Raw genomic sequence first — 27,155 nt, 5'->3', positions numbered from 1 at the left:
CGTTTGAGCAATTGTTGAATAGATTTATGTTTTCAAGCGCCGGCACATAACTGAACAGAGTCTCGCTCAGGGCTGTGTAAGGAATCTCAGCAACACAAGGAGGACAAACATTTTCCGATAAATCCTTTCGAGCAATGGTCATCACTCTTTCGGATTGATTCACTCTGTCGGATTGATTCACGAAATTCACATAAAATTCTTCATTATTTATAGTTATAATAGGGGACGGACCTTCTCGGCATCGGAGCCTGAATCCTTGATAACTGCAGAATTCAGGTCGCTAATCACTCCAGAAAGGATAAGAAAGATTTGACAGGGAACCACACTGGAATGGTGTGAAGCACTGTCCATAAAACTCATCATCTTCACAACAAGATGTTGGAACAAATACTAAGAGAAAGAAGAGGATGATGATGGAGTGTACAAGAGGCAGCAGGAAGGCAGGGGCACCCATTTTTGGGTAAAAATAAGAGAAGATTAGCAAGAAAGATGGGTTTTGAATGGAGATAAATTGTAAAAACAATTACTCTCATTTTTCCATAAAATGAAAGAGATGGGAAGGTGGCTTTTTCTTTCCAAGGATAGTGACTAGTACTTCTTTTGACAAGAAACATGGCATATCAACCCTCCATCTGTAAAGGGGAATAAGATAGTAAGATTCTCCCTTGGTAAGTAAATTTCTTTCTTCTCCAGTTTAAATTTAGTGACTGCAAGGGGAATAAATTACACTATTTAAAAAGAAAGAAGGCAAATACAGAGAAATGGAAAGTAGCGAATCTATGTCACCCATTATGTAATTAATCTTGCTGAATTAATTAGTTTTACATTCAAAGTTCAATTTATAACTCAACTCTTCGAGAGAATAACATTTATTTCTACATTGACCCGTGCACTTGCGCCTACCGTGTATCACCTATATTTAGCCCTTACTTTGTATCTCCTTTAGAGCTTCTAACACATTTTCCATAGATGGTCTCGTCTCCTTTTCAGCTTGCAGACATTGAAATGCCAACTCTGCCACTGCAGTTACCATTCTCCTTATCGCATAATCTAATTCAAACCCAAGATTATGATCTACAAGTTCATGCAATGCGCGGCTTTGGATCTTATTGATTGCCATGTTAGACAAATTAATCTCACGAGGATGCCTAGTGAAATCAACAGCAGGCATTGATGATATAAGCTCAATCAAGACCACCCCAAAACTATAGACATCACTCTTATCTGTCAGCTGATAGCATTCGTGATACTCTGGATCAACATAACCTGGAGTTCCTAGTGGAGCAGTTGAAGCATGGGTCACATCAACTGGAAAGAGACGAGACAATCCAAAATTTGTAACTTTAACGCAAAACTTGTTGTCTAGAAGAATGTTGTTCGTTTGCACATCACAGTGGATAATATCTGAAGCATGGAGATATGCCAATGCACTAGCAGTCTCCACAGAAATTTTCATTCGAGTTTGCCATGGGAGTGCACCAGGCTTAGCCCTTTGTCCATGAAGATGATCAGCAACTGTGCCATTGGGAATGTACTCGGATACCAGAAGGAGCTCACCGCTGTGGCGAGAGGTGCACCCATATAGTGATGCAAGATGTTGATGGCGCAAGCGAGTTAGGATTTTAACTTCATTCATGAACTGATCAACTCTCTTGTAATTGTTCTCATATAAGCGTTTGACTGCAACAGCACGCCCATCTCGTAGTTTTCCTAAGAGGCAAGAAAATTTTTAATAAATTCTTCATTCAAATGAGAATGGCTCGGGTATATAATGAATGTGAGTTGTTACCGTAGTATACTGTGCCAAAACGCCTATCTCCAAGTTCCTTCGCAGAATCAAAATTGTTAGTAGCCTCTTCAAGTTCCGCATAAGTGAAAAGAAAGACCCCAAAGTAGAGTCCTCCTTTCTCAGTATCTGAATTTGAAGAGAAGTATGATGTGGTGCTTTGAGAGACAAAGGAAGATGGAGCATATGTTTTTCTCTTGTGGCGCCGTTGATAGATGTAGAAAATTGCACACATAATGGCTCCACCTACAAAAGCTGCCCCAACAGCTGGGAGCAGAAGATAGGGTGTGATGAGCATTCTCAATTACACAGTTTGGCGCGCAAGAAATTTCAATATCATTTAGGCATGAACTAAAGTTAAAAACTGCAAAAAAGAATGAAGAAGAAAGATCAGGGGGAGCATCTAACCTATACCAACATTCAATCCCACGTTCTTATCATTGCCTGTAACAGAAAAATATGCAGCAATGAGATGTTAGAACATTCATAAATTTTAAAATACTGAAATTCTTTAGGTTTGTGCAAGAACAGGACAGCTTTATGTACAGAAGTTGAATTGGTCTAATTCTGCTCTCTTTCATGTCTCTGGCATTTTTCAATTAGAACACATTAGTGCAACTTTTCTTGCTACTCGCTAGGTAATTCAATTTTATTTCGAGGAAGATGGAAGCCAACACTATTAGGCTGAAGCATATCCTTTGCATGCAGAAAAAGAATTAAAAACGAATTATGGATGGTTCATAAATTAAATGCTTTTAATAGGGCTAAAGATTCAACAGCAAATACTGCGGAACATCAAAAGTCAATGAATTTATTAGGGATTGAAAGATATCTATGGATTTAAAAAAAATGCCTAAATTTGATGATGTCTTAACAATTCAAATGAAATGAATTATTCCTCAAAGCTACAATTTAAAATTTAGGGTTGGTGCAACAACTACTCGAGAGTGACAAGCTCTACTCTTTGAAGAAATCAAGTAGAAAAAACAAACATGAAGAATTATAAGCTGATGAACATTGACGAAGTAGTTGCATGAGTTCAAAGAATAGCGGTAGCATAACTCCTGTTGTTCAATGTGAAACCCCGCAAAAGAAGAAACAGTAGAATTGGTAGCACAATTAGTTTGTAGGCTATGAGCTACAATTTTATTAGAAGGAAAAATCAATTGTATAACAAGAAATTGAACATGTGTCCTCCTCATAGACCAAAGCACTAGCTACGAGGAAGGACTGATTGTTATAAAAGATATCTTTAATGATATAATTATCATTGGAGATTCTGAGAACTGGGTGTTCTTGATTACAAGTGATGTTGAAATTTGGGTAGCCACAGAAGGAGACTTGAACGTTGGATAAGAGAAAAGGGTAACTTATGTTGGGATAGGATGTTGGTGCACAAGCTTGGAACTTTTGATTTGCTAACAGAGATTCCTCGGCCAAAGTAGTGAAGAAGAAGACAATAATGAAACAAATGAGAACAGTTTTGTGAGATATGAAGAAGTAGAGAGAGGATCCATTTGGAGTAGAAGAACGAAGAGAAATGGACAGAAGCATTTGGAGGTAAGTAAGTTTGTGAAGTTTGGTTTTAAGAGGCTAATTGCCAGCGATTAATTTGTTTCGTTTTATGATTAGAGTTTGACAAAGAGGAGAAAAGAGACAAAACTATAGGTTGAAGCAAAAGCAAAGACCACTTTGGAAACATGGCTGGTTTCAAGCAAATCTTACGTTGGGACCACCACACCGTGTGGACCAAAATAATGGCGTGGAAATGCTAGAATCAGTGGGTAAGTGATGCAGAACAAAGGGAAAGAATTAAGGATGTTGGAAAAGAGAACTAACCGTGAGGACCAAAATAATGGCGTGGAAATGCTAGAATTAGGGGGTAAGTGATGTAGAACAAAGGAAAAGAATTAAGGAGGTTGGAAAAGAGAATTGATTCTCAAGATTTCATAGAAATTATCATAATAAAGTTTGTCTAATAATAAAAGAAACTCTAGTTTTTATTTATAAAATTAGGAATCCCAATCATATTAGAATTTTAGAACCCTGATTCAATCCTAATTAGGAATACGAAATTAAACCAAAATAAATAAGAAAAAAATAAAATTCCTAATAATAGACTTAATAAGATAAAAATTTCTAAATAATAAAACTCTTAAATTTCCTAATTTTATAATGAACATAATTCCTAAATTCTAATTTCCATGTTGCATTATTCTCCCCTAATTAGAAAAAACTCATCCTCGAGTTTTGAAGTGTTGAAGGATCAAGAATCAAGAAAGGAGAACACACAATATGATATTCTTGGATGATAGCAATAAGAATGACTTGAAGAAATTTGTGCTCTCTTTTGTATTCTTGAAAACATCTAAGCAAATAAAATCAATTAGAATAACAGTTGAGACTTGATTGACTTTTTGCTTTAAAATAGACTCTTTAACTGTTGAAGACTTAACAACCACAACTTTGGATTCTTCAATTGACATTATTTTCTCTATAGCTTGACCGTCTTCATTTTCAAGTTGCTCTTCTTCAATTTCATCTTTAACTTGCTCTTTTTGTTCTTCAATTTCAAGTTGTTTTTCTTGTTGTTCTTGTAGTTTCCTTGCATTTTCAAGACTTTGAGCTTTTATATTTTAAATAATTTTTCTTGTATCCAACTACTTTCTCAATTGAAATATTTGTGCTTCTTTTCATGCTTCAAACTCTTTAAGTTCTTTATCTTTAACTTGTTGATGAGTTTGTTGAGTATTGTATTCATTTTTATATTTTTCAAGTGCTTTCTCCCTATATTGTAAGATTATTTGTATATCTTGATACTTATCAAATAAACCTTAAGGAGCATAATTAGGACCACCATTTAAATCTATCAAATAAGATACTTTATCAAGTTGCTCATAATATCCATCAATCTCAGTTTTTATTCCTTGAATCGTATCCCATAACACATCTAGTTGTACCGATGAATCATTAAAGTCATTCTGTTACCCATTATCAAATCACATTATGATTTCAATTTAAAGAAGCATATCTCATTGAAGAAAACTGAACTTTCAGCAAATTTAGGAGTAATTGTCGTCGAAAATGGACATTAAAAACAGAACTGTTATGGAAAGTCAATCACTATATTATTTCTCTGTATATTCTGTATTCCTATTTAGGATTTATTATTTATGATTTTTTCCTAATTAGTAGAACACAATTATAGGAATTAATTGTATATATATACCCATGTACAGATTAATTGAAATTAAGGAGAATCATCTCATTCTACATGGTATAAGAGCAGGTTCATTAAGGAATCTAAATCTGAAATTTCTTCCCCGTCTGTTTCTGGATTGAAACCCACTGTTACCCTAGATCATGTATCTAGGGTGACTATTTGTTCTCACCACCCAGCTCAGGAGAGTCCTTGGCCACCGACCGGCCATCCCCTCTGATCCGGTTGCCTGAATCCAAGCACGTGAGGCTCACGCTCCCAACTTAGGTTCTCACCGTTTCTTCACTCATTGGTGCATGAAGGCGTGTCCGCCAGCCATTTCGACTCCGATCAGCATTGTCGGCATCGCCTCAACCCCCTCATTCCACCACTGTGTGCTGTTGCCTGATCCAGTACACCATTAAAGGACTTCTGAGGTTTGGCTCTCAGATCCTATTTAGGTATTTGCTTGATTTGTAATTTTGGGCTATTTTGCGGTTGTAAGCACTTTGAATTAGCGTTTCAGTTAGTTTTCTTTGTCTCAACAAATGGCAGACAATAAGAATGTTATTTCTGATGTGATTCCGGTGATGAGTAAGATCACAGAACACAAACTTAATAGTTTGAATTACCTGGAGTGGAGTAAGACTGCGAGGGTCTATTTGAGTAGCATTGATAAGGATGATCACCTTACTAAAGACCCACCTACTAATGATACATGGCAAACTTGGCTAAGGGAGGATGCTCAGTTGTTTTTGCAGCTTCGGAACTCGATTCACAATGAGGTAATTAGTTTAATTAATCACTGTGAATTTGTTAAGGAATTGATGGATTACTTAGATTTTCTATATTCTGGTAAAGGGAGATTTTCTGTATTTTGGTAAAGGGAATATCTCCCGTATTTATGATATTTGTAAGGCATTCTACCGTGTTGAGAAAGAGTATAAGTCTCTCACGGCTTATTTTATGGATTTTAAACGGGTATATGAGGAACTTAATGTATTGTTGCATTTTAGTGCTGATGTGAAAGTTCAGCAGGCCCAACGGGAGCAAATGGTTATTATGAGTTTTCTTGCAGGCCTTTCTTCATAGTATGAGACTGCTAAATCTCAGATTCTCTCTAGTTCTAAGATTTCCTCTTTGCATGAAACGTTCACCCGGGTCTTTCGTACAGAGAGTACTCAATCTTCACAGCTTACCAGTAGTGCTCTTATTAGCCATAATTCAAATGGACAACAGGGTAATAGAAGAGGAAGTAGATGAGGAATTATAGGCAACAGAGGTAATCAATATAATGGGGAGGCTAGTTCTAATCAGGACTCTAGATGAGTCATTTGTTATTATTGCTATGAGCCTGGCCATACAAAATATAATTGTTCGCAACTTCAGAGGAAAAATCAGCAATCACAGATGGCAAATATGACAGCAGTGGATTCTACAATATCTTCCTCTGAGAAAACTGTTTTGGTATCTGTAGAGGATTTGGCACAGTTTTTCTAGTATCAAGCATCTCTAAAGCCTACCAGTTCCCCTGTCACTGCTATCGCTGAGTTAGGTAAATTCACTACATGCTTTGTGTCTTCCTCATCTAAATGGGTTATTGATTCTGGTGTGACAGATCACATGACAAGTAATTCTAGTCTTCTATCTGCTTTTCATTCTAATCTCACTTCCTCTACTGTTACTTTAGCTGATGGTTCTACTTCTTGTGTCATGGGTTCTAGAACTGCGAACCCGACTTCGTCAATTTCTTTGTCATCTATTTTGTGTCTACCAAAATTCTCTTTTAATCTACTTTCTGTTAGTAAACTTACTTGTACCTTAAATTTTTTTGTTTTCTTTTTTCCTGACCAGTGTTTGTTTTAGGATCTTACGACGAAGCAGATTATTGGTAGAGGACGTGAGTCAGGTGGTATTTACATTCTGGAAAATCATATACCGCGGTCGCTTATTTACTCCATTATCTTAACACCTCTTGAAGCTCATTGTAGATTGGGCCATCATTCTTTGGCTACCATGAAGAAGCTGTGTCCTCAATTTTAGTCTTTATTAGTACTAGAATATGAGTTGTGTCAGTTGCAAAATATCATCATTTGCCTTCTGTGTCTAGAGTCAATAAACGGGCTTTATCCCCCTTTGAGTTAGTTCATTCTAATATTTGGGGTCCTTGTTCTGTTACTTCTAAAATTGGATTTCGTTATTTTGTTACTTTTGTTGATGATTACTCTCGTGTTACATGGTTATATTTAATGAAGAATCATTCTGAGTTGTTTTCTATCTTTTGTGCCTTTTGTAATGAAATCAAAACTCAATTTAATATTTCTGTGCGCATATTAAGAAGTGACAATGCCAAAGAATATTTTTTAGCACAATTTCAGTCTTATATGACACAAAATGGCATTCTTCATCAGTCTTTCTATGTTGATACCCCATCCCAAAATAGCGTGGCCGAAAGAAAAAATCGGCATATTCTTGAGGTAGCTCGTGCTCTTCTTTTTCATATGAAAGTTCCTAAACACTTTTGGGCAGATGCAGTTTCTACGACATATTTTTTGATTAATCGTATGCCATCTTCTGTCCTTAATGGGGATATTCCTTATACTGCTTTATTTTCTACAAAATTTTTGTTCCCTGTTGAACCCCGTATTTTTTGTTGTACCTATTTTGTGCGTGATGTTTGTCTACAGGTTACTAAATTGGATCTGAAGTCTCTCAAATGCGTCTTCCTTGGGTACTCCTGGTTCCAAAAAGGGTACCGCTGTTTCTCTCTTACTCTTAATCGTCATCTTGTTTCTACAGATGTCATATTTTTTTAGTCCACTCCATTCTTTCCTCGATCATCTATGTATGAGAGTCAGGGGGAGGAGGATAATCTCTTAATATATACTATCCAAACAGTGTCTAGTCCTCTCCCATAGCCTATTCCTTCTGTCTCTAGACCTACTCGGCCTCCCATTGTTCATGTTTATTCTAGGAGATTGGAGATTCCTGACTTAGATCCTCCACCAGCTACTTCGATGGGAGATCCTGTACCTCATACTAATCATGATTCTAACTTAGACTTACCCATTGCTCTTCGTAAAGGTAAGCGTTCATGCACTTACCCTATCTCTTCTTTTATTTCTTATAATCAATTGTCTTCTTGTTCTCGGTGTTTTCTTTAGACTCTGTTCCTATCCCTAATACTGTTAGTGAGGCACTATCTCATTCTGGCTGGTGTGCTGCTATGAAAGATGAAATGGAGGCTTTAGATGCTAATGGTACATGGGAACTGTTGCCTTTGCCCACTGGTAAGAAAGCTATTGGTTGTAAATGGGTATTTACAGTAAAGGTAAATCCTGATGGTTTTGTGGCTAGGTTAAAAGCACGCCTTGTGGCGAAAGGATATGCTCAGACATATAGGGTTGATTACTCTGATACTTTTTCTCTTGTAGCTAAACTTACTTCTGTTCGCTTATTTATCTCTTTAGTAGCTAGATATGATTGGCCTCTACACCAATTGGATATCAAGAATGCTTTCCTTCATGGTGATCTTCAGGAGGAGGTGAATATGGAGCAACCACCTGAGTTTGTTGCTCAGGGGGAGTTAGGTAAAGTTTGTAGGCTTCATAAGTCTTTTTATGGCTTGAAACAAAGTCCTAGGGCCTAGTTTGGGAGATAGTGAAGCAGTACAGGAATTGGTATGCAAAAGAGTAAGTGTAATCACTCAGTATTTTATAGGCAATCTGAGGCTGATCTAATTCTCCTAGTAGTCTATGTGGATGACATTGTCATCACTGGGAGTGACTCTGCAGGTATTTCATCTCTTAAAACCTTCCTCCAAACCTAGTTTCAGACCAAAGACTTGGGATTGTTAAAGTATTTCTTAGGTATTGAAGTTATGAGAAGTAAGAAGGGTATTTTCTTATCTCAAAGAAAATATGTCCTCGATCTATTGACAGAGACAGAAAAATTAGGTGCTAAGCCTTGCAGTGCACCAATGACTCCAAATTTATAACTGTTAGCAGGGGATAGTGAGTTGTTTGAAGATCCAGAGAGATACAAGAGATTGGTAGGAAAATTGAACTATCTTACAGTCACTCGTCCTGACATTGCTTATGCCGTTAGTATGGTAAGTCAGTTTATGTCTTCCCCAACTATTGCTCATTAGGAAGCCTTGGGACAAATCTTGTGTTATCTGAAGGGCGCTCCAGGAAGAGGTTTGTTATATGGTAATCATGGGCATTTGAATGTTGAATATTTTTCAGATGCCGACTGGGCTGGATCTAAGGTTGATAGGACTGGATATTGCATTTTTGTTGGAGGAAATTTGATGTCTTGGAGAAGCAAAAAGTAGACTGTAGTTTCTCGAGCTAGTGCTGAATCAGAATACAGAGCCATGGCACAATCAGTATGTGAGGTAATGTGGATACTTCAATTATTAGATGAGACAGGTCTTAAGACATTCCTGCTTATGAAATTGTGGTGTGATAATCAAGATGCTCTCCATTTGCTTCTAATCCGGTGTTTCATGAGCGGACCAAACATATTGAGATTGATTGTCACTTTATTTGTGAAAAGATTCAACAACAGATCATCTCAACAGGACACATCAAAACTAGAGAGCAGTTAGGAGATATTTTCACAAAAGCTCTGAATGGAGCTAGGATTGGCTACATTTGTAACAAGTTGGGAATGATTAACATCTATGCTCCAACTTGAAGGGGAGTGTTATGGAAAGTCAATCACTATATTATTTCTCTGTATATTCTGTATTCCTATTTAGGATTTCTTATTTAGGATTTCTTCCTAATTAGTAGAACACAATTATAGGAATCAATTGTATATATATACCCATGTATAGATTAATTAAAATTAAGGAGAATCATCTCATTCTACAAGAACCAACATGTTTAAATTAGCAAAGGACACCTTGAAAATTTTGCTAACTAGGCAATAGTGATGTGGCAGTCGATGCTGATGTGGCAATGATGTGTTGGCTAATGTGGGTTAGTGATGTGCTACAGAGAATAATGTAGATTTGGTGCATGGAAGCTCAGCACAGCTGCAAGAGTTCACCTTCTAGCTTGGGTGTGAATGCAAATTTGAAGGCCTGACCTAGAATGAATTGGTGCTAAGGGCAATGGACAATACTTCTAATAACAGGGATAGGTAGATCGGTGATCGGAGAAGGGCTTGGGGTCAGATGCCAGAGAAATCTGGAAAACTTGCAGGTCTAGATTCAAGTTAAGATCTGACCCAATCAAATCTTCTTTTCTGGGAAGTTACAAGTGATCAGAAAGATGCCAAAATGGTTTCTTGGTTGTCACCGGTGGATTGGCAGTGGTGTTGCTTGGGTTTGATGGCCAGATGGTGGTGTATAGTGAGGGGTGAAGTGCGCCACTAGGTTGTGCTATTTCTCAAAACTTTCTATTTTCTGATTTATTTTTTTTTTAACAATGCAACTCAACTCAATTAAGCCTTTATCTCAAAAATTTGGGGTCAGCTATATGGATTCTCTTTCTCCACTCTAAACGATTTTGGGTTAAATTCTTAGAAATGTGTAATGCTTATAGGTCATGTTATACTACTCTCCTCCAAGTCAATTTAGACCTATCCCTTCTTTTCTTTCTTTTTTTTTTTAACAATAAACAAGACAAAATTTTAGACAAAGAGTATAGGGAAATTTTGAAGGCACAATAAAAGGACTGAAAGTTTGTGTAAGCTTATGGAAATTTGGATTGAATTTAGGCTCTGATACCAAAATTGATGGAGAGCAAAGGGAAAGAACTAAGGAGAAATCAAGAAGCAATCCTTATAATAGAGAACTAATTCTCAAGATATTATTAATCTCATAGAAATTGTCATAACAAAACTTGTCTAATAATAATAGAAACTCTAGTGATATTATGGTAACCAAAATAATAGTAAAGGCCGAGTACTGAATAACCAAGTAACGGATCCTAATACTTAGACATTTGGAGAAGGAAGTTGCTCACCCAATTAGTGATACTTAGATCATTATTGAAGATAAGGATCCTGAGATATCCACTTAATCCCATCCATACAAGAATATAATAGGTGAAATAGACTCTTAACACTACTCAACTATAGAACTCCTAATCCTACTAGGAGACTAAGACAAAGGCCTATGTAAAGGCCATGAGATATGCACAGTAACCAGTTTTTGGATTATCCTATTGTCCAATTCTTATCACTGACTTAGGTATTGGAGTGATGGTCATCTAACCTAGCCGATACTCACTTTTCTTGCAAATCTAACTCCCATATCCATAACCTGGTAGATAGGAGAATAGCGTCACCAAGTTCTTATTGTAGAATTAGGAATCACAATCAAATTAAAATTTTAGAACCTTAATTCAATCCTAACAATACTAAATTAAATCAAACTAAATTAGAAAATAATAAAATTCTTAAATAATAGACATAATAAGATAAAAATTCCTAAATAATATAACTTTTAAATTTCTTAATTTTACAATGAGAATAATTCCTAAATTCTATTTTCCCATACTGCATTAGTAAGTGTTGGAAACTTGGTGTTAGAGGTGGATGGTGGCTGCCTACTTCCATGAAGAAGGTAAGCGAGATTGGCCAGCTACAGTGCTCAACATCGTAAGACCTCTTGATTTCAAAGGGGAAGAAATTTCAATAGAAATGATGTGACAGGACTAATGTTTTTGGCAAGTTTGTTCAGACTTTCTGTATTGCAATTAGCAAACCATCCCCTAAAATTCTGAAAATGGAGATGACCATTTATACCCACTAAACTTATATCCGAGGATGTTCACAAAGAGCAGATCAGCATACAGAGAACTTGAAGGATGCTGCTAGTGTAACTTCTGAGTAGGGAATTGGTTAGTTGAAGCGAAAATGTGGAAACACAAGTTTTCGACTTCGGTTCGGCAAACATTTGGAAATTTTTTTCCTGAAATGATGGATTTTGCATTCAAATGACTGATATACCCTTCGGATGCAACCTCAGGATTGGATTGCGAGTGGCCTGGCTCAAGCTTAAGGCTTAACAAATTGTAGTTTTATGTGAAATGGGTCTAAATTGAGCCTCAAGGGAGGTGAATATGGGCTTCTTAATTATAGACCTCAGATTATTGTTAAAAAAAGGCAGATTCCAAGCCTCTCCTTCTATCATAGACCAGGTTCAAAATCCAAGGTAAACACAAAAGTAAACGACGCACTCAACTCTATTTTTTTATACTAGACTCTTTTTTCTCACAAAAATTTCTGAAATATGAAAAAATCAAGGCCTTTGACCACGGAAATTGAGTTAATTAAGAAAATTATGGTGCAATAAGTCGGAAGTTTCTCTATGGTAGCATACCAACAGAAATGTTATGCTAACGAACAGAGATGATCTCATGCAATGGATTCAGATTTTATGGAAAAAGGAAAGGAAAGGCATAATTGGCCAAATTATGAATTTGTAAATTATGAATTTGTGAACTCTGAACTCCAACATTAGTGATGTCAATTCATAAGCTAATGCTCTATAAGTAGTCTAATCAGAATATGCACAGCCCCCTGATGTCATTAACTAAAGAATATGTCCTCAATAACGCGCCATATCCACATTCTATCTAATTTTTGTGGATGATTATGGCTATTCTAATAGGATTCGCTAACCCTTCAGGTTGAATAATAAATCATGTGGTGGCATACCTTTTGGACAAGTATAAGAATTGGATTGGTCAGTGCAAAGGCAAGTGAAGCCGGACGTGGAAGAGTTGCTGCCGCATATCCCACCCGAATTCTCACATCCATGGCACACTGTAATTGTATCAAACATGTACTTTACATTAAAACCTTCTCTCAAAACCTTCCTTAAAGCTTCCATTCCACCGCTAAGTTGTTCAACAGCCACCTTTGGAACTGGAACTTCTACCCGAATGTTACAATCTGAGGGGTCCTGGTTCCACTTCCTCAAAAGCTCATCAGTTGCATAAAATGCATCCCGTTGTTCGTCATTTACAGCACACGAAATCTTGTATGGAGTCGGTATCATCTTGACCTCGTTTGAGCAATTGTAGAATAGATTTACGTTTTCAAGCTCAGGCACATAACTGAACAGAGTCTCTTTCAGAGTTGTATTAGGAATCTCAGCAACATCAGGAGGACAAACATTTTCCGATAAATCCTTTCGAGCAATGGTCATCACTCTTTCGGATTGATTCACGAAATTCACATAAAATTCTTGATTTTTTATAGTTATAATAGGGATCGGACCTTCTAAGCACCGAAGCCTGAATCCTTGAAAGCCGCAGAATTCAGGTCGCTCATCGCTCAAGAAAGGATAAGAAAGATTTGACAGGGAACCACACTGGAATGGTGTGAAGCACTGTTTATAATACTCATCATCTTCACAATGAGATATTGGAACAAATACTAAGAGAAAGAAGAGGATGATGATGGAGTGTACATGGGGCAGTAGTAAGGCAGGGGCACCCATTTTTTAGTAAAATTAAAAAAATAAGAGAAGATTAGCAAGAAAGATGGGTTTGAATGGTTATAAATCGTAAAAACAATTACTCTCATTTTTCCAAAAAATGAAAGAAATGGGAAGGTGACTCTTTCTTTCCAAGGATAGTGACTATTACTTCTTGCATAGACCACATTCACTGTGTATTTAGTATACAAATAAATCTTGTATTTTAAATTTATAATAAATTTAATATAAATAAGAAAAATTCGATATGACAAAAAAAAAATTTACAAATCTAGAACGCTTATATATATATATATATACTTACCTAAAATATAAACACGTGAAACTCATGTATTTAATAAGTGAGTTTTACCATATATTTTACGTCTATCTTAGATCTATGGTGGATCGAATCTAGTGAAAAAAAATCTATAAATTATTTACACATCAACCCTTCAATCCATAAGGGGAATAAATTACATCATATAAAATGAAGAGAAATGCAGAGAAATAAAAAGTAGCAGAATTTATTTTTATCTATTATATAATTAATACGAAATTCTATATATTAGACTTGAATTTAAAACAAAATATGAATGATAAGATCCATATGTAAAATAATTAAGACACATACTAATATCTTGTGTCTATGGTATACCAAATTTATATAAGTTTTTTCTGTGATTAATAGGCTTTTGTTTATTGTTCAATAAAGGACATAATAGTGAAATAGCATTCCAATTTGCGCGTTGATTTTCTTCTTTGCTTATGATTTAATCCCCAAACAAACAAAAGGAATGCGACACTTCTTTTCCCTCCCTGCTTCCTTCCTCGAAAAAACGTGCTAAACCCTTGACTATATGTACTAAAAGACAAATACATGGACATCTTTCAGTAATTTCATTTGCAATTGCAAGCCTAATACAAACAAACTACATAGACCAATTGATTATTAATTTACAAGGCATACGAGTCTGAGAGATTTTCTTTGTTTTGCATTGGCTTATGATGATCTAAATGTTGATTTTGAAGGAGCGGAAGTATGAAAAACATAAGTTTATATCATTAAATCCAAAAATTTTTCACCTAGGGTCACATGCATCATGCAAGATTCATTTTTATCTATTTGATTTTAATGATAAATAGCATATTAAAACTCTTTTAATATGTTTTTTGATGTAGATTTTTCATTTAAAATTTTAGAATTAATCAGATTAATTCATTAGAATCCTAGATTAGATCAAGAACAAGTGCACTAACTTTTTGATGCACTGCAGTGTGTTTGACACCTTTGGAATGCGCCTTAGGACACCAGATGTTGTCCTTCTAGGTTGTCCATACCAAGATCACCTATGGCAGCCCTTAAACAGCCTCTAAAGCTTTTTCTATGAATTAGAAAATCAAGTTTTGCCTTTTAAGAAATTACAGATGTAAACAGGACACTAGAAATAATTTCTAGTATTTTTAATTCAAAGAGATTAGTAATCTCTTTGAATTTATGAGAGATGATAAGAAGAGAAGGGAGAGCAGCCAAGGGTGGTGGCACAAAGAGATGAATGGCAGCTTATATTTTTGTTCTTTCATTCTTATACTTATATAGCTAGGTTATCACTTAAAACCCTTGCCACATATCACCCTCTGATTGGTTCTAGGTTTAATTGACCCAATCACATTGTACCAAGTGTCAAACCTATATTTAATCTTGAATTTAATCATCTTACATGATTAAAAGACATTTAGCAAGCTTATGTGTAGTGCCATGTGTCACCATCTCATGGTGCCACATGTCACCCTGTGAAATGACCAAAATACCCCTGTATCTTAATTTTGAGTTCTCAACCTAAAATAATTATTTCTCTTCTTCTAATCAATTTATATCAAATATAAATTAATTAATTAATCTTTATTAATTAATTTCTCATTAATTAAATTCATATTTAAACACTTTAAATATAAATTTAACTTATACTATACATCCAATAACCTAGATTTGGTTTCAAGCCATGCTAGGGACTTTGCAATCTAATTGCAAACCAAACCTATTTAATTAATCAATTAAACTCTTTAATTAATTAATTAAATTATATTTAATTTGGTGATTACTTGTGTATGTGTGTGACTTACTAGGCTCATCACTAATTGGCAATGAGACATGATATCAACTCTTAATATCATCAGAACTCTTTCTTACCATAAATGATTTCTCTAAATCATTTTATGCATCTCATAGACTATGGTTAACACCTAGCATAGTATGTCATAGCCACCCAATCAGTAATAAGGTTTACCTTAAATGAACCTATAATCATATGTTACCATACACTAGAATCTCTCTGTTACAAAATCCCAATTCGAGCTGGAGTCATGGTTTATGTCAAACCCCATTTGCTATGAATATTATGTTCTCTTTTAATTTCAGTTCTTAATTAAAGAGATTTTCTCATCAGAAACCCTTTTCTGATTAAATCTTTCTGTCCTAGCCAGAAACTTGAAACATCAAAAATAATTAAATGAACATAAGATTTTATCCCTATTTACTTAGAGGAACAGATTCCATCTTGATCAACACCTACCTCCATATATAACTAGTAGGAGCCAACACATACCCATATAACCATACACAGTACAAGTATGAAAGCAGTATCAAACTCAAACCACCTATCTACAAGATAACTGTGCTCTCTCAGGTCTAAAGATTATATGCACTGATATGATTTATGACAATACATTGACAAGAGAAAACTCCATGTGCTTGTCATAAATGTCACTGGTTCGGCCTACTTATCATGTATAAGTGCCTATTATGTTTGTTATATGGCATGAGACTCACCATTCCACCTTATTTACATCTCATATAAATAACTTGGGAACAAACATGATTACAATCTTTCTGGATAAGTCATGTCCTTATTGTGAAGTATCCTCGATTGTGAACCTATTTATGATACTTTGTGCTAGAAATATTGTCACTCATATTCTTATCAACTTAAGAATAGAATTTCTAACAAAATATCAATGGACCTTTTCTATTACACATAAATATATTATATAAACGGAAAAGTGAAAATGGCTTTTATTAATTAAAACATATACAAGATACATACTAAATGATATACTCTAGGGCATACTACTAACAATCTCCCACTAGCACTAGAGCCATTCATTACAATATCTTAGACCCATCTTCTCAAGATGTCGGTCTAGCTGAGTCTGTGACATAGGCTTAGTGAATGGATTAGCTGAATTTTTAGCTGATGCTATTTTCTAGCATGGCTATATCGCCTTGCCCAACTATTTCTCTGATAATGTGGTAACGCCTTTCTATGTGTCTAGATTTCTAGTGAGACCGGGGTTCCTTATATCCAAACAACCTCTTTTTGCAGCATCTGATGTAGCAATATACTCGGCCTCGGTAGTGAAATCCGCAGTCGTACTCTATTTGGAACTCTTCCAACTGACTGCACCTCCATTACAAATGAACACATACCCAGAGGTAGACTTTCTATCATCGATATCTAATTGGAAATCAGAATCAATATAACCATCCAATTGCAAGTCACCATTTCCATATATTAAGAATAAATCCTTAGTTCTTCTCAAGTACTTAAGGATATTCTTGACAGCTATCCAGTATTCCAAACTTGGATTGGATTGATAACTGCTAGTCAAACTAACAGCATATGCGATATCCGGCCTAGTACACAACATTGCATACATGAAACTTCCAATAGTCGAAGCATATGGAATTCTAGCCATTTTATCTCTTTCTTCAGGTGTCTTTGGAGACATCTCTTTAGAAAGGTGGATACCATGTCTCACTGGTAACAATCCTCTCTTGGAATTAAGCATGTTAAACCTCTTTAACACCTTTTCCAAGTATAGACTTTGGGATAAACTAATTATTCTTTTCACTCTATCTCTATAAATGTGAATCCCAAGAATATAGGTTACCTCTCCTAAGTCTCTCATGGAGAATGTATTTGACAACCATACCTTTATAGTTGTCAACATACCTGTGTCATTACTTATCAATAGAATATTATCCACATATAAGATAAGAAAAGTGATAGCACTGTCACTAACCTTCTTATATACGCATGGCTTATCCTTATTTTTGATAAAACCAAATGACTTAATGGCTTCATCAAAATGGATGTTCCAACTCCTCGAAGCTTGTTTTAACCCATAAATGGATCGCTTTAGCTTGCACACTTTGGAACCATCTTGGGATTCAAAAACCCATAGATTGTTTTATGAAAATGTTTTCTTCAATGTATCCATTGAGAAAATCTGTTTTGACATCCATCTGCCAAATCTCATAATCATAGTATGCAGTTATTGCTAATAAAATCCTAATTGATTTAAGCATGGCAACAGGCGAGAAAGTTTCCTCATAGTCAATTCCTTGCCTTTGGCGAAACGCTTTCACTACTAGCCTTGCTTTATAGGTCTTTACCTTTCCATCAGAACTAATTTTTTTCTTGAAAACCCATTTGTTCCCTATAGGTACAATACCTTCAGGTGAGTCAACAAGATCCCAAACTTGATTCTTATATATGGAATCAATCTTGGATTTCATAGCATCAATCCATTTTGAAGAGTCTATATCTGATATAGCTTCTTCATAAGTAAGTGGATCATCTCCATGACCTACTTCTTCATGAGTAGACAACTCTTGTTCTTCTTCATGAAGGAAACCATATCTCACTAGTGGGTGAGATACCCTGGTTGTTATACGAGGAACAGCTGTAGATGTTTCATCAATAGGTGTAGGTTGACTAGATGGATCTATATCCATTTGATCTGTTGGTTGGTCCGAATTTTTCAATTCTAACTCTATTTGCCTTCTTTTGCCTCCTTCTTGAACAAACAGTTGTTTAAGAAATGTGGCATCTCTACTTATCACAACCTTTTGTGATGTAGGCAAATAAAAATAATATCCAAAACTATTTTTTGGATATCCAACAAATCGACCTTTTTCTGATATGGTTTCCAATTTATCAGTGTTCAGCTTTTTTATATAAGCTGGACAACCCTAAATCTTAACATGCTTAAGACTTGGTTTTCTTCCATGCCATATCTCATAAGGTGTGAAAGATACTGATTTTGATGGAATCCTATTCAGAATATGCAAAGCTGATTTTAATACAAATCCCCAAAAGGAGATTGGCATATCAGTATAGCTTATCATACTACGTACCATATCCAATAGGGTACGATTTCTCCTTTCAGATACACCATTCAACTGTGGTGTTCCTGGAGGAGTCAGTTGGAAACAAAGCCATGCTCTCTCAAGTATTCATCAAATTCAATACTCAAGTATTCACTTCCATCATCTGATCGAAGAGCTTTAATACTTTTTCTTGTTTGATTTTCTACTTTAGATTTAAATTCTTTGAACTTTTCAAAGGATTAATGTTTGTATTTCATCAAATACAAATACCCAAACCTTGATTTATCATCAATAAAGGTAATAAAATAATGAAAACCGCCTCTAGCCATTTCTTTAAATGGACCACATACATCACTATGTATTAGTTCCAAAATATTTTCAGCTCTTAGTCCTTGTCCAACAAAGGGTGATCTAGTCATTTTGCCTTAAAGGCAGGATTCACAAGTTGGAGTAGGTCCAGAACCCAATGAGAATAAAATCCTCATTTTCTCTAGCTTTGCAATCCTATCTTCTACAACATGACCTAACCTTAAGTGCCAAAATATATTTTGATCTTGAGTTGATTTTCATCATGGCATTGCATTCTTTTAGATTGCTTGCATTAGATTTGTATTTAACATTATTATCTAAATAATAAAGTCCATCATGCATATAACCCGAACCAACATATTTATTTCCAAAATAAATATTGCTAACATCATTTATGAACTAAAATTCATAACCATCTCTAGTCAAACTAGATATAGAAATGATGTTCTTAAAAGGCATCAGGTACATGCAAAACTTTATTTAAATACAAAATATGTCCACACATGTATAAAGATTTAAATCCTATGGCTAAGGCTTCAACAATTGAGCCATTGTCAATCCAGAGTCTAATATCTCGTTACTGCAAGCTTCTATTATTGGATATACTGCAGGCTCCTTTCCAAAGGCCCATTCTCACGGGCAAGTGGAAACACTTTCCTTTGCCTCCATCAGCTTTAGTCTTCCCTTTCTGTTTAGCTATTTTCTTGGAAGGACCAGCAATTTAAGGTTTCTATTTCTTATTGCCCTTCTTCTTGTTGGACTTTCCAGCAGAAGAAGATGCAATCAAAGCTACCTCTTTTCCTTTATTGCTCGACATATTCTTTTGGGCAATAACCAGCATGTTGAGTAAACAAACCAAGGTGCATTCTTGCTTAGTCATATGAAAATTTGTCACAAAATTCTCAAATGACTCAGGAAGGGACTGAAGGATCAAATCCGTTTGCAGTTGCAAATCCATGTTAAAGTCAAGATTTTCCAACTGCTCAATCAGCCAAATCATCTTGTGGACATGATCCCTAACATTCTGTCCCTTAGACATCCTCATGCGGAACAACTGTCTAGATATCTCATACCTAGCACTCCTGCTATACTCACCGTACAACTCTTGTAGGTGAAAGAGGATCTCACTCGCACTCTGCATGTTCTCATACTGCTTTTGTAACTCATTACTCATAGAAGCAAACATGTAATATTTGGCTCTCATATCATGCTCCTTCCACTTGTCCAAAGTTTTATGTTCCTCTTGTGTGGCCTCTGGAGGTAAGGGACCAGGAACATTTAAGTCTAGAACATATCCTATATGTTTAAGGTTCAGGACAATTTTTCAAATTTCTTAGCCAATCAAATAGATTAGGTCCTGTCAACCTTTTGCTATCAAGTATGCTTGCAAGGATATTGGATGGTGGTGGTTGTTCTGTGCTCATTATTATCAGAAAATTAACTGCAGAAAACAACCATATTAATTAGTAAATATATCATGTATTTAACCAAAATGATTATGGTCTTTTAATCAAATTGGTCCTCCCACTAACTTAGTGAATCCTACACTTCCAAAGTAGAAAACGGAAATCCTAGTTGGATGGATTTCTAGTGGGTGATTGAATTCTTATAATCCTATTGATCATCCTCAGGCACATCCATTATTAGAATTACAATAAATTATAAGTGAGCAATTCCTTGCCCATCACATCTCATGTGAGGTTCAATCCTTTACCTAGCCCCTAATGCTCAAAATCTCAGGCACATCTATTATTGACTTATCTTGCATTAGTTAAGTTGATCCCATTGAGCCAGTAAACATACAAATAATTTTAATGTCCTCAGGCACATACATTATTGGCCACCAAACCATTTACATATTTACAACATCTCATGCTTAACAATTATTCTTAAGAAAATCTCTTAAATTAATTGCATCATATGCAACTATTTAAAATTTCTTAAAATAATTGCCCCAATGGAGGGCCCATGTTATAATTACTTTAATTATAGCATATACAACTTAATCATTTGTTTGGATGATTTTGTGGTCTTCCTAATTACTATTATGGTATCACTTTGCACATTATTCATTTAGCATGCATATATCATATACTTGCATACATTCCCATACATCTTATGCATTCATAGATAAACAGTAAATATGGTATGATCATGGACTTTCTAAGGGATTTAATTCTAAGCCACCAAGAATTGAATCAGGGCATTCCTAGGTGCATTTCATTCATTCATTTTACAAGAGTTGCTGAAGGAGTACATAATCAACACTTGATCTTGAATTACTCCCACTGGTCCCACCAATGCTCTTGACCTCCTTGATCTTCTTGCAATCCAATTACATAGTAATTCTTGGCATACCAAGGCGAATTTACAAGAACTAAATAAATGAAATTATAACCCAAAATTATTACAACCTTAATAATACATGCCCAAAAATAAATTAATTAATTTACAATCCAAAGAAACATAAAAGAAATAAATCCAATCACATTGGTCTTTTATAGTCCATGATCATCCATCATGCATATCACTATTTAATAATTAAATAAAACATACATACTTAAATTAAATTGAATATCTCATATTCAACTTAAAAATTCAGATTTGAATATGATTCAAACAAATTTAAAAAATTCAGATTTGAATTTCATTCAAACAAATTTAAAAATTCATATTTGAATCACATTGAAACAAATTTAGAATTCAGATTTGAATCACATTGAAAAAAATTTAAAATTCAGATTTGAATCATATTCAAACAAATTTAAAAATTCAGATTTGAATCATATTCAAACAACTTTAAAAAATTCAAATTTGAATCACATTCAAACAACTTTAAAAATTCAGATCTGAATCACATTAAAACAACTTTAAAAATTCATATTTGAATCACATTCAAACAACTTTTAAAATTCAGATCTGAATCAAAATTTAATTATGTGATTAAAACTCTAATTAAACAATTTAATTAGACATAAAATGGATATAATTATGAGCATTAGATCATACAACAATTGCACAAACATTACCCAAAACCATGTGCACATAAGGAGTGCACAAACCATGCGCACATATGGAGTCCCATCCATGCCGCCACCTTATTTGATGCAACCAGCAATGATCAATCATCTCATGATCAAATCACACAATAAAATCATATAAACAATAATCTAAATGGCAAATATAGTGGCTCTGATACCAGTTGAAGGAGCGAAAGTATGAAAAATACAAGTTTATATCATTGAATTCAAAAATTTTTCACTTAGGGTCACATGCATCATGCAAGATTTATTTTTATCTATTTGATTTCAATGATAAATAGCATATTAAAACTCTTTTAATATGTTTTTGGATCTAGATTTTCCATTTAAGATTTTAGAATTAATCAGATTAATTCATTAGAACCCTAGATTAGATCAAGAACAAGTACACTAACCTTTTGATACATTACAGTGTGTTTGACACCTTTGGAATGCGCCTTAGGACACTAGATGTTGTCCCTCTAGCTTGTCCATACTAAGATCACCTATGGCAACCCTTGAACAGCTTCTAAAGCGTTTTCTATGAATTAGAAAATCAACTTTTGCCTTTTAAGAAATTACAGATGTAAACAGGACGCTAGAAACAATTTCTAGTATTTTTAATTTAAGAGATTATTTGCTAATCTCTTTGAATTGATGAGAGATGAAGAAGAAGAGAAGGGAGAGTAGCCAAGGGTGGCAGCACAAAGAGATGAATGGCAGCTTATATTTTTGTTCTTTCATTTTTACTCTTATATAACTAGGTCACCACTTAAAACCCTTGCCACATGTCACCCTCTAATTGGTTCTAGGTTTAATTGACCCTGGAACATCTCATGAGAAATGTTAAGAGGTTGATCATCAAAATCAACACCACTAGTTCCCAATCCTATGTGATTGGTCCAACTCCAAACATTTCTTTTTTGGCCTGTCAAAACAATCTTTGCTACACTTTAAAGTTAGCAAAAGAGAGTTTTGCATTTGGTTTTAAACTTGACACCAGTAGAGAATGACTTAATGTTGCAGTTGAGGAAGTTGGTTAAGGCTCATGAAAGAGAAGGGATGGGATGGAAATGAAACAACAATGGATTGCATGTGCCAGCTCATTTTTACAAACTGTTGCCCATCAGTTGCATATGCCAAGTCATCTTTTTCTTTAGCCATTTGGCCATGCTTTAACAAGTCAATGCGTATCTCTCAACCTCTGATTATTGTGCAAATTTGGGTTTCATTGTTTTTTTTTTTTTTTTTTTTGAAGTTTAGGTGTGTGATAGATAAACAATTTAGTTTAGGTGTGTTTAAACAAAAAGTGAAAAGTACAAACATGTGATGATGTATTTGGCCGTTACTTTTTCAAACATTGGCACATAACGGGAAAAAATCTTGTTCAGAGTTATATTAGTAAACTTAGAAACATTCCCAGAAGGAAAAGCATTTTCCCATAAATCCCTTCAAGGAATAGTCATAACTTGTTTGGATTGATTCATGGAGTATGCATAAAATTCTTCATTATTAATCATTATAACAGGGCACATACCTTCTTAGCACTAGAGCTTGAACCCTTGATAATCACAGATTTTAGATCGTTCCCTGCTCTAGAAATTATAATAAAGATTTGATGTGGTTTAAGCACTTTGTATAATACACATCAGCTTCACAATACAATGTTGGAACAAAGATTAAGAAAAAGAAGAGCGATATGATGGAGTGCTCATGGTGCAACAAGAAGACATGGGCACCCATTTTTTAGTAAGAAGAAAAGTAAGAGAAGATTAGCAAGAAAGATGGGGTTTGAATGGTGATAAATTGTTAAAATAACTACTCTCATTTTTCTAGAAATGAAAGAGATGGTAACTAAGGTTGCTATTTCTTTCCAAGGATATAACTATTACTTCTGACCTAGGGCAATCTCTTTATTGGTTTATCCCCTCTCCTCTATCAATAAACTAAATCATAAAGGTTAGCCCATACCAGACGACTTCCTAGTAGATAATAGTGAGAATAATGTGAACCTCATAAAAATGTAAATTAACTGAAGAAATAAACTACCATACACATATAGCTTCTGGTGGATAGATGAAATCTTTATCCCAAGCAAGTGCCAACACATGGAACTTTGCTTTAGCCTATATGATCCTTATAAAAGAAAATTCCATTATTTTTTCTTAATTCACCCTCTTGAAATGTTGTTCTCAGTTGCAAGAGAAGCTTAGAAGGTACTATTAAGGAATGGCAACGAGGTGGGTTAAGGGTGGGGATTGCTTCCCCATTCTCACCCCACAGGAGTTCAGGGTCAAGGCAAGGGTGTGTTTCCCACAGGGAGTTTTTTTTTAATTTTTTATTTTAATTTGTTAGTGTATATATAAATTCATTTGTTAAAAAATAAACTATAATTAGAAATACAAGTTTTAAAAATAATTTTAACAATATATTTATTTTTTTTGGTTAAAATTATAATATTTAAATACTTAAATATGTAGAAAATAAATTTTTATTTAATAAAAAAATAATATATTATTGTGCATGGTGGGTTATGGGGATTCGGGGCAGGAAGAAGGTATCTCCATTTACGCCCCACACAATATTTGAATCAAGACAGGTCAAGGAAAGTTGATCATGTTCAAAGCGAGTCGGATCGAATTCAAAAACTTTTGCCATCACTAGTACCATATTGTGCTTACAGCGATGGAACTAGAAATTTATTTTGGGGGCTCAAAATAAATATTAAAAAGAAATTGAATGAACTTTGATAAAAATATAGGCATTAAAAAAATATAAAATATTAAAAGATTAAAATTAAATAATATAAAAATAAGAACAAAATTTACATAACAGTGCAAAGGTAAAAAAAAATAAAAATAAAAATATTAGAAGAGCAAACAATAATTTTTGAAAAAATACACTAAAACTTACCAATAAAGTCTTAATTTTTAAAATTTTGGGCAGAGTAAATAATTTTTGGAAAAAAAATACATTAAAATTTATAGGTACAATTTTAATTTTAAAAATTTTTTAGAAGCCATGCCATCGAATAGTTTCACCTCTACGTGACTATAGATTACTATAAGATTGTAACATGATATATAGTAAGGAATAACACTGGAAATGGAAATGCTGCGACATTATTACTATCCAAAAGACCAATAAACAAATTTGAAGTGTTGGATTTTAACTAAAGCTAACATGGCCAAAAATCAATGGGTAGATTGGATAAAAAGGCTATCTACATGCTGGGATTTGTAGATATACAAGATAAAGAAGATAATGTTCAACAACCAATAGATGATGGGTAATTTTTATAGCCCATCCCTGAATTTTGTCATGTATTTCACTTTTGTCCCTTAACTTCAATTTTGTTTCACAAAAAAAAAAAAATCCTCTAATCTCATGTTAAAAAATCTCTATTGTGAAAAATGCACCCATATAAATTAAAAAACACAAAATTTAATGCGATTCATCATAAGCCTACTCCACAAACAAATCCTCTAACAAAGGAAAAAATAATTACAACCACTAATTATTTTTCTCACCCACAAATCACTCAAATAAAACTCATGAAATTTGACACACCTTTTCACTTCGTGAGCTCTTTACCATATATGGCCAACCAACTACTCATATATATAGGACACTAAAAAATCTAGTCCTTTTGGGATTCTAATTATTAAACTTCATAATTTAAATCCTACTAATTATACTTCCTAATGCCAATTGGACTTAGACTCTAACAATCCCTCTAAACTATAGTGTAACGTCTATAAATGCAGTTTCAGAGCTTCCTAACGAAAGGTAAATCCTTATCCTTTCCAAATGGTGATTGAAACAACTAGTGTTTTTTTTAGTGTGAGGGGAAAGGAGAAAAAAAGTAATTTCAATTTTTTTTTAAATCTGAAACCTGGTATAGCAAGTTAAAGGGATTTTTGTGAAATAAAATTAAAGTTCAAAGATTTTTTAGTAACAAATTAAAGTTAAGAGATGAAAGTGAAACAAAAGGCAAAGTTCGAGTGCCAGTTATAAAAATTACCGAATAGATGATTGAACAACAGGATTATGTGAGCACAAACATCCCCCTGTGCCTTGCAAATTAATTAGGTACACAAATTGGTAATATAGATTATGATAGAGACAGAGCTACAGTAGGTGGTTATCTATTTCAACTAAAATATCCAATAGCAAATTTGATTAGATCATGAATTGGGCTAATGGGGATGATGTACAACCAATAGTGTTATGGGAAAGTAGGAATAAGAAATAAATTCTCAAAGGACAAACAAATACATTCTCAATTTATAAACTCATTTTCAATTTAATAGCTCACACTTTTTACCATGCGAGTGTAATAGAAAAAATAATATATAAGAAGGGGAATTGTTTACCATATCAACCCTCCTTGTCATAACATGTCCAAACCTAGCTTACTGCAACTGTGCTAAAGAAATGGTAAGGTAGATTGAATAAATTAAAGAAACAAATTCATTGACACAACTAGATCGACACTCAAAAAGGGGAATTGTTTTACTATAATCAAAAGACAATAAATGATAATAAAATAAACCTAAATAAAATCACCCATTCCCATTATAGTAACTAGAAAACCTAGGTTCAAATTTCATAGACGTAGTAGCCTAAAGCCCTTTATTATCCATGTTTACAAGCATGCAAAGACCAAATATTAGAAAATATGAACATGTAAATTCACATTTTGCATCAACACTACGAAGTTTATGTCGGTGCCAACCTTGAGTAGTATCAATAACATGAAGTCATCAATGTCAGTATGCTTTAACTTACTTCTATTGAACACTAGAGAAAGAAATTCAATTTTGTTTTGATATTCTTTGAGAATTAATTGAAAGTTACAATCGACTTGGGGGAAAACTCATGCAAATGTGTTTTAAATTTTTACATATTGTTGCCCTTAGATTGCGTGTCCCAACTCGTCATTTTTGTTTCGCCATTTAGTAGTGATTAACACATCAGAATGAATGTCTCGCAAACTCTAGTCACTATGCAAATTTGGGTTTAACTATTACGTCTTTTTTTTTTTTTAAGTTAAGGTGTGTGATAAACTCTGCCTAATTAGTTTGTACTTAGCCAGTCCTAAGCCCAGATAAAGGAGGAGGATTGCGGTAGGTGACAACCAGTATAAAAATTTTGTCACACCTCATGATATGGATTCTTATGATATAAACGTTGGGGCGTCCTCTACTTACGATGCTTTACATCGG

At 34.4% G+C, this 27,155-nt stretch overlaps 1 protein-coding gene across 2 annotated transcripts; it reads right to left on the bottom strand.

The window, feature by feature from the left end:
* Positions 1-710: 710 nt before the first annotated feature.
* On the bottom strand, positions 711-13,522 carry LOC110651549 (LEAF RUST 10 DISEASE-RESISTANCE LOCUS RECEPTOR-LIKE PROTEIN KINASE-like 1.2). 2 transcript variants are annotated; one of them, XM_058153875.1, is made up of 4 exons: positions 12,663-13,522; positions 2,195-2,230; positions 1,790-2,053; positions 711-1,710 (listed from the first exon to the last, which is right to left on the bottom strand). In XM_058153875.1, exons 1-4 carry the CDS (start codon positions 13,447-13,449, stop codon positions 920-922), a joined length of 1,878 nt encoding a protein of 625 aa, XP_058009858.1. In that variant the 5' UTR covers positions 13,450-13,522; the 3' UTR covers positions 711-919. The 2 variants fall into 2 exon arrangements, with proteins under 2 accessions (XP_058009858.1, XP_058009859.1); XM_058153876.1 differs by lacking the exon at positions 2,195-2,230 and having other exon boundaries at positions 12,663-13,521.
* Positions 13,523-27,155: the final 13,633 nt, after the last annotated feature.

This window comes from Hevea brasiliensis, chromosome 9 (assembly GCF_030052815.1).
Source record: "Hevea brasiliensis isolate MT/VB/25A 57/8 chromosome 9, ASM3005281v1, whole genome shotgun sequence".
NCBI lineage: Eukaryota > Viridiplantae > Streptophyta > Magnoliopsida > Malpighiales > Euphorbiaceae > Hevea > Hevea brasiliensis.
Note: the sequence above shows the minus strand (reverse complement) of the source record. Positions and strands in the feature narration are given on the sequence as shown.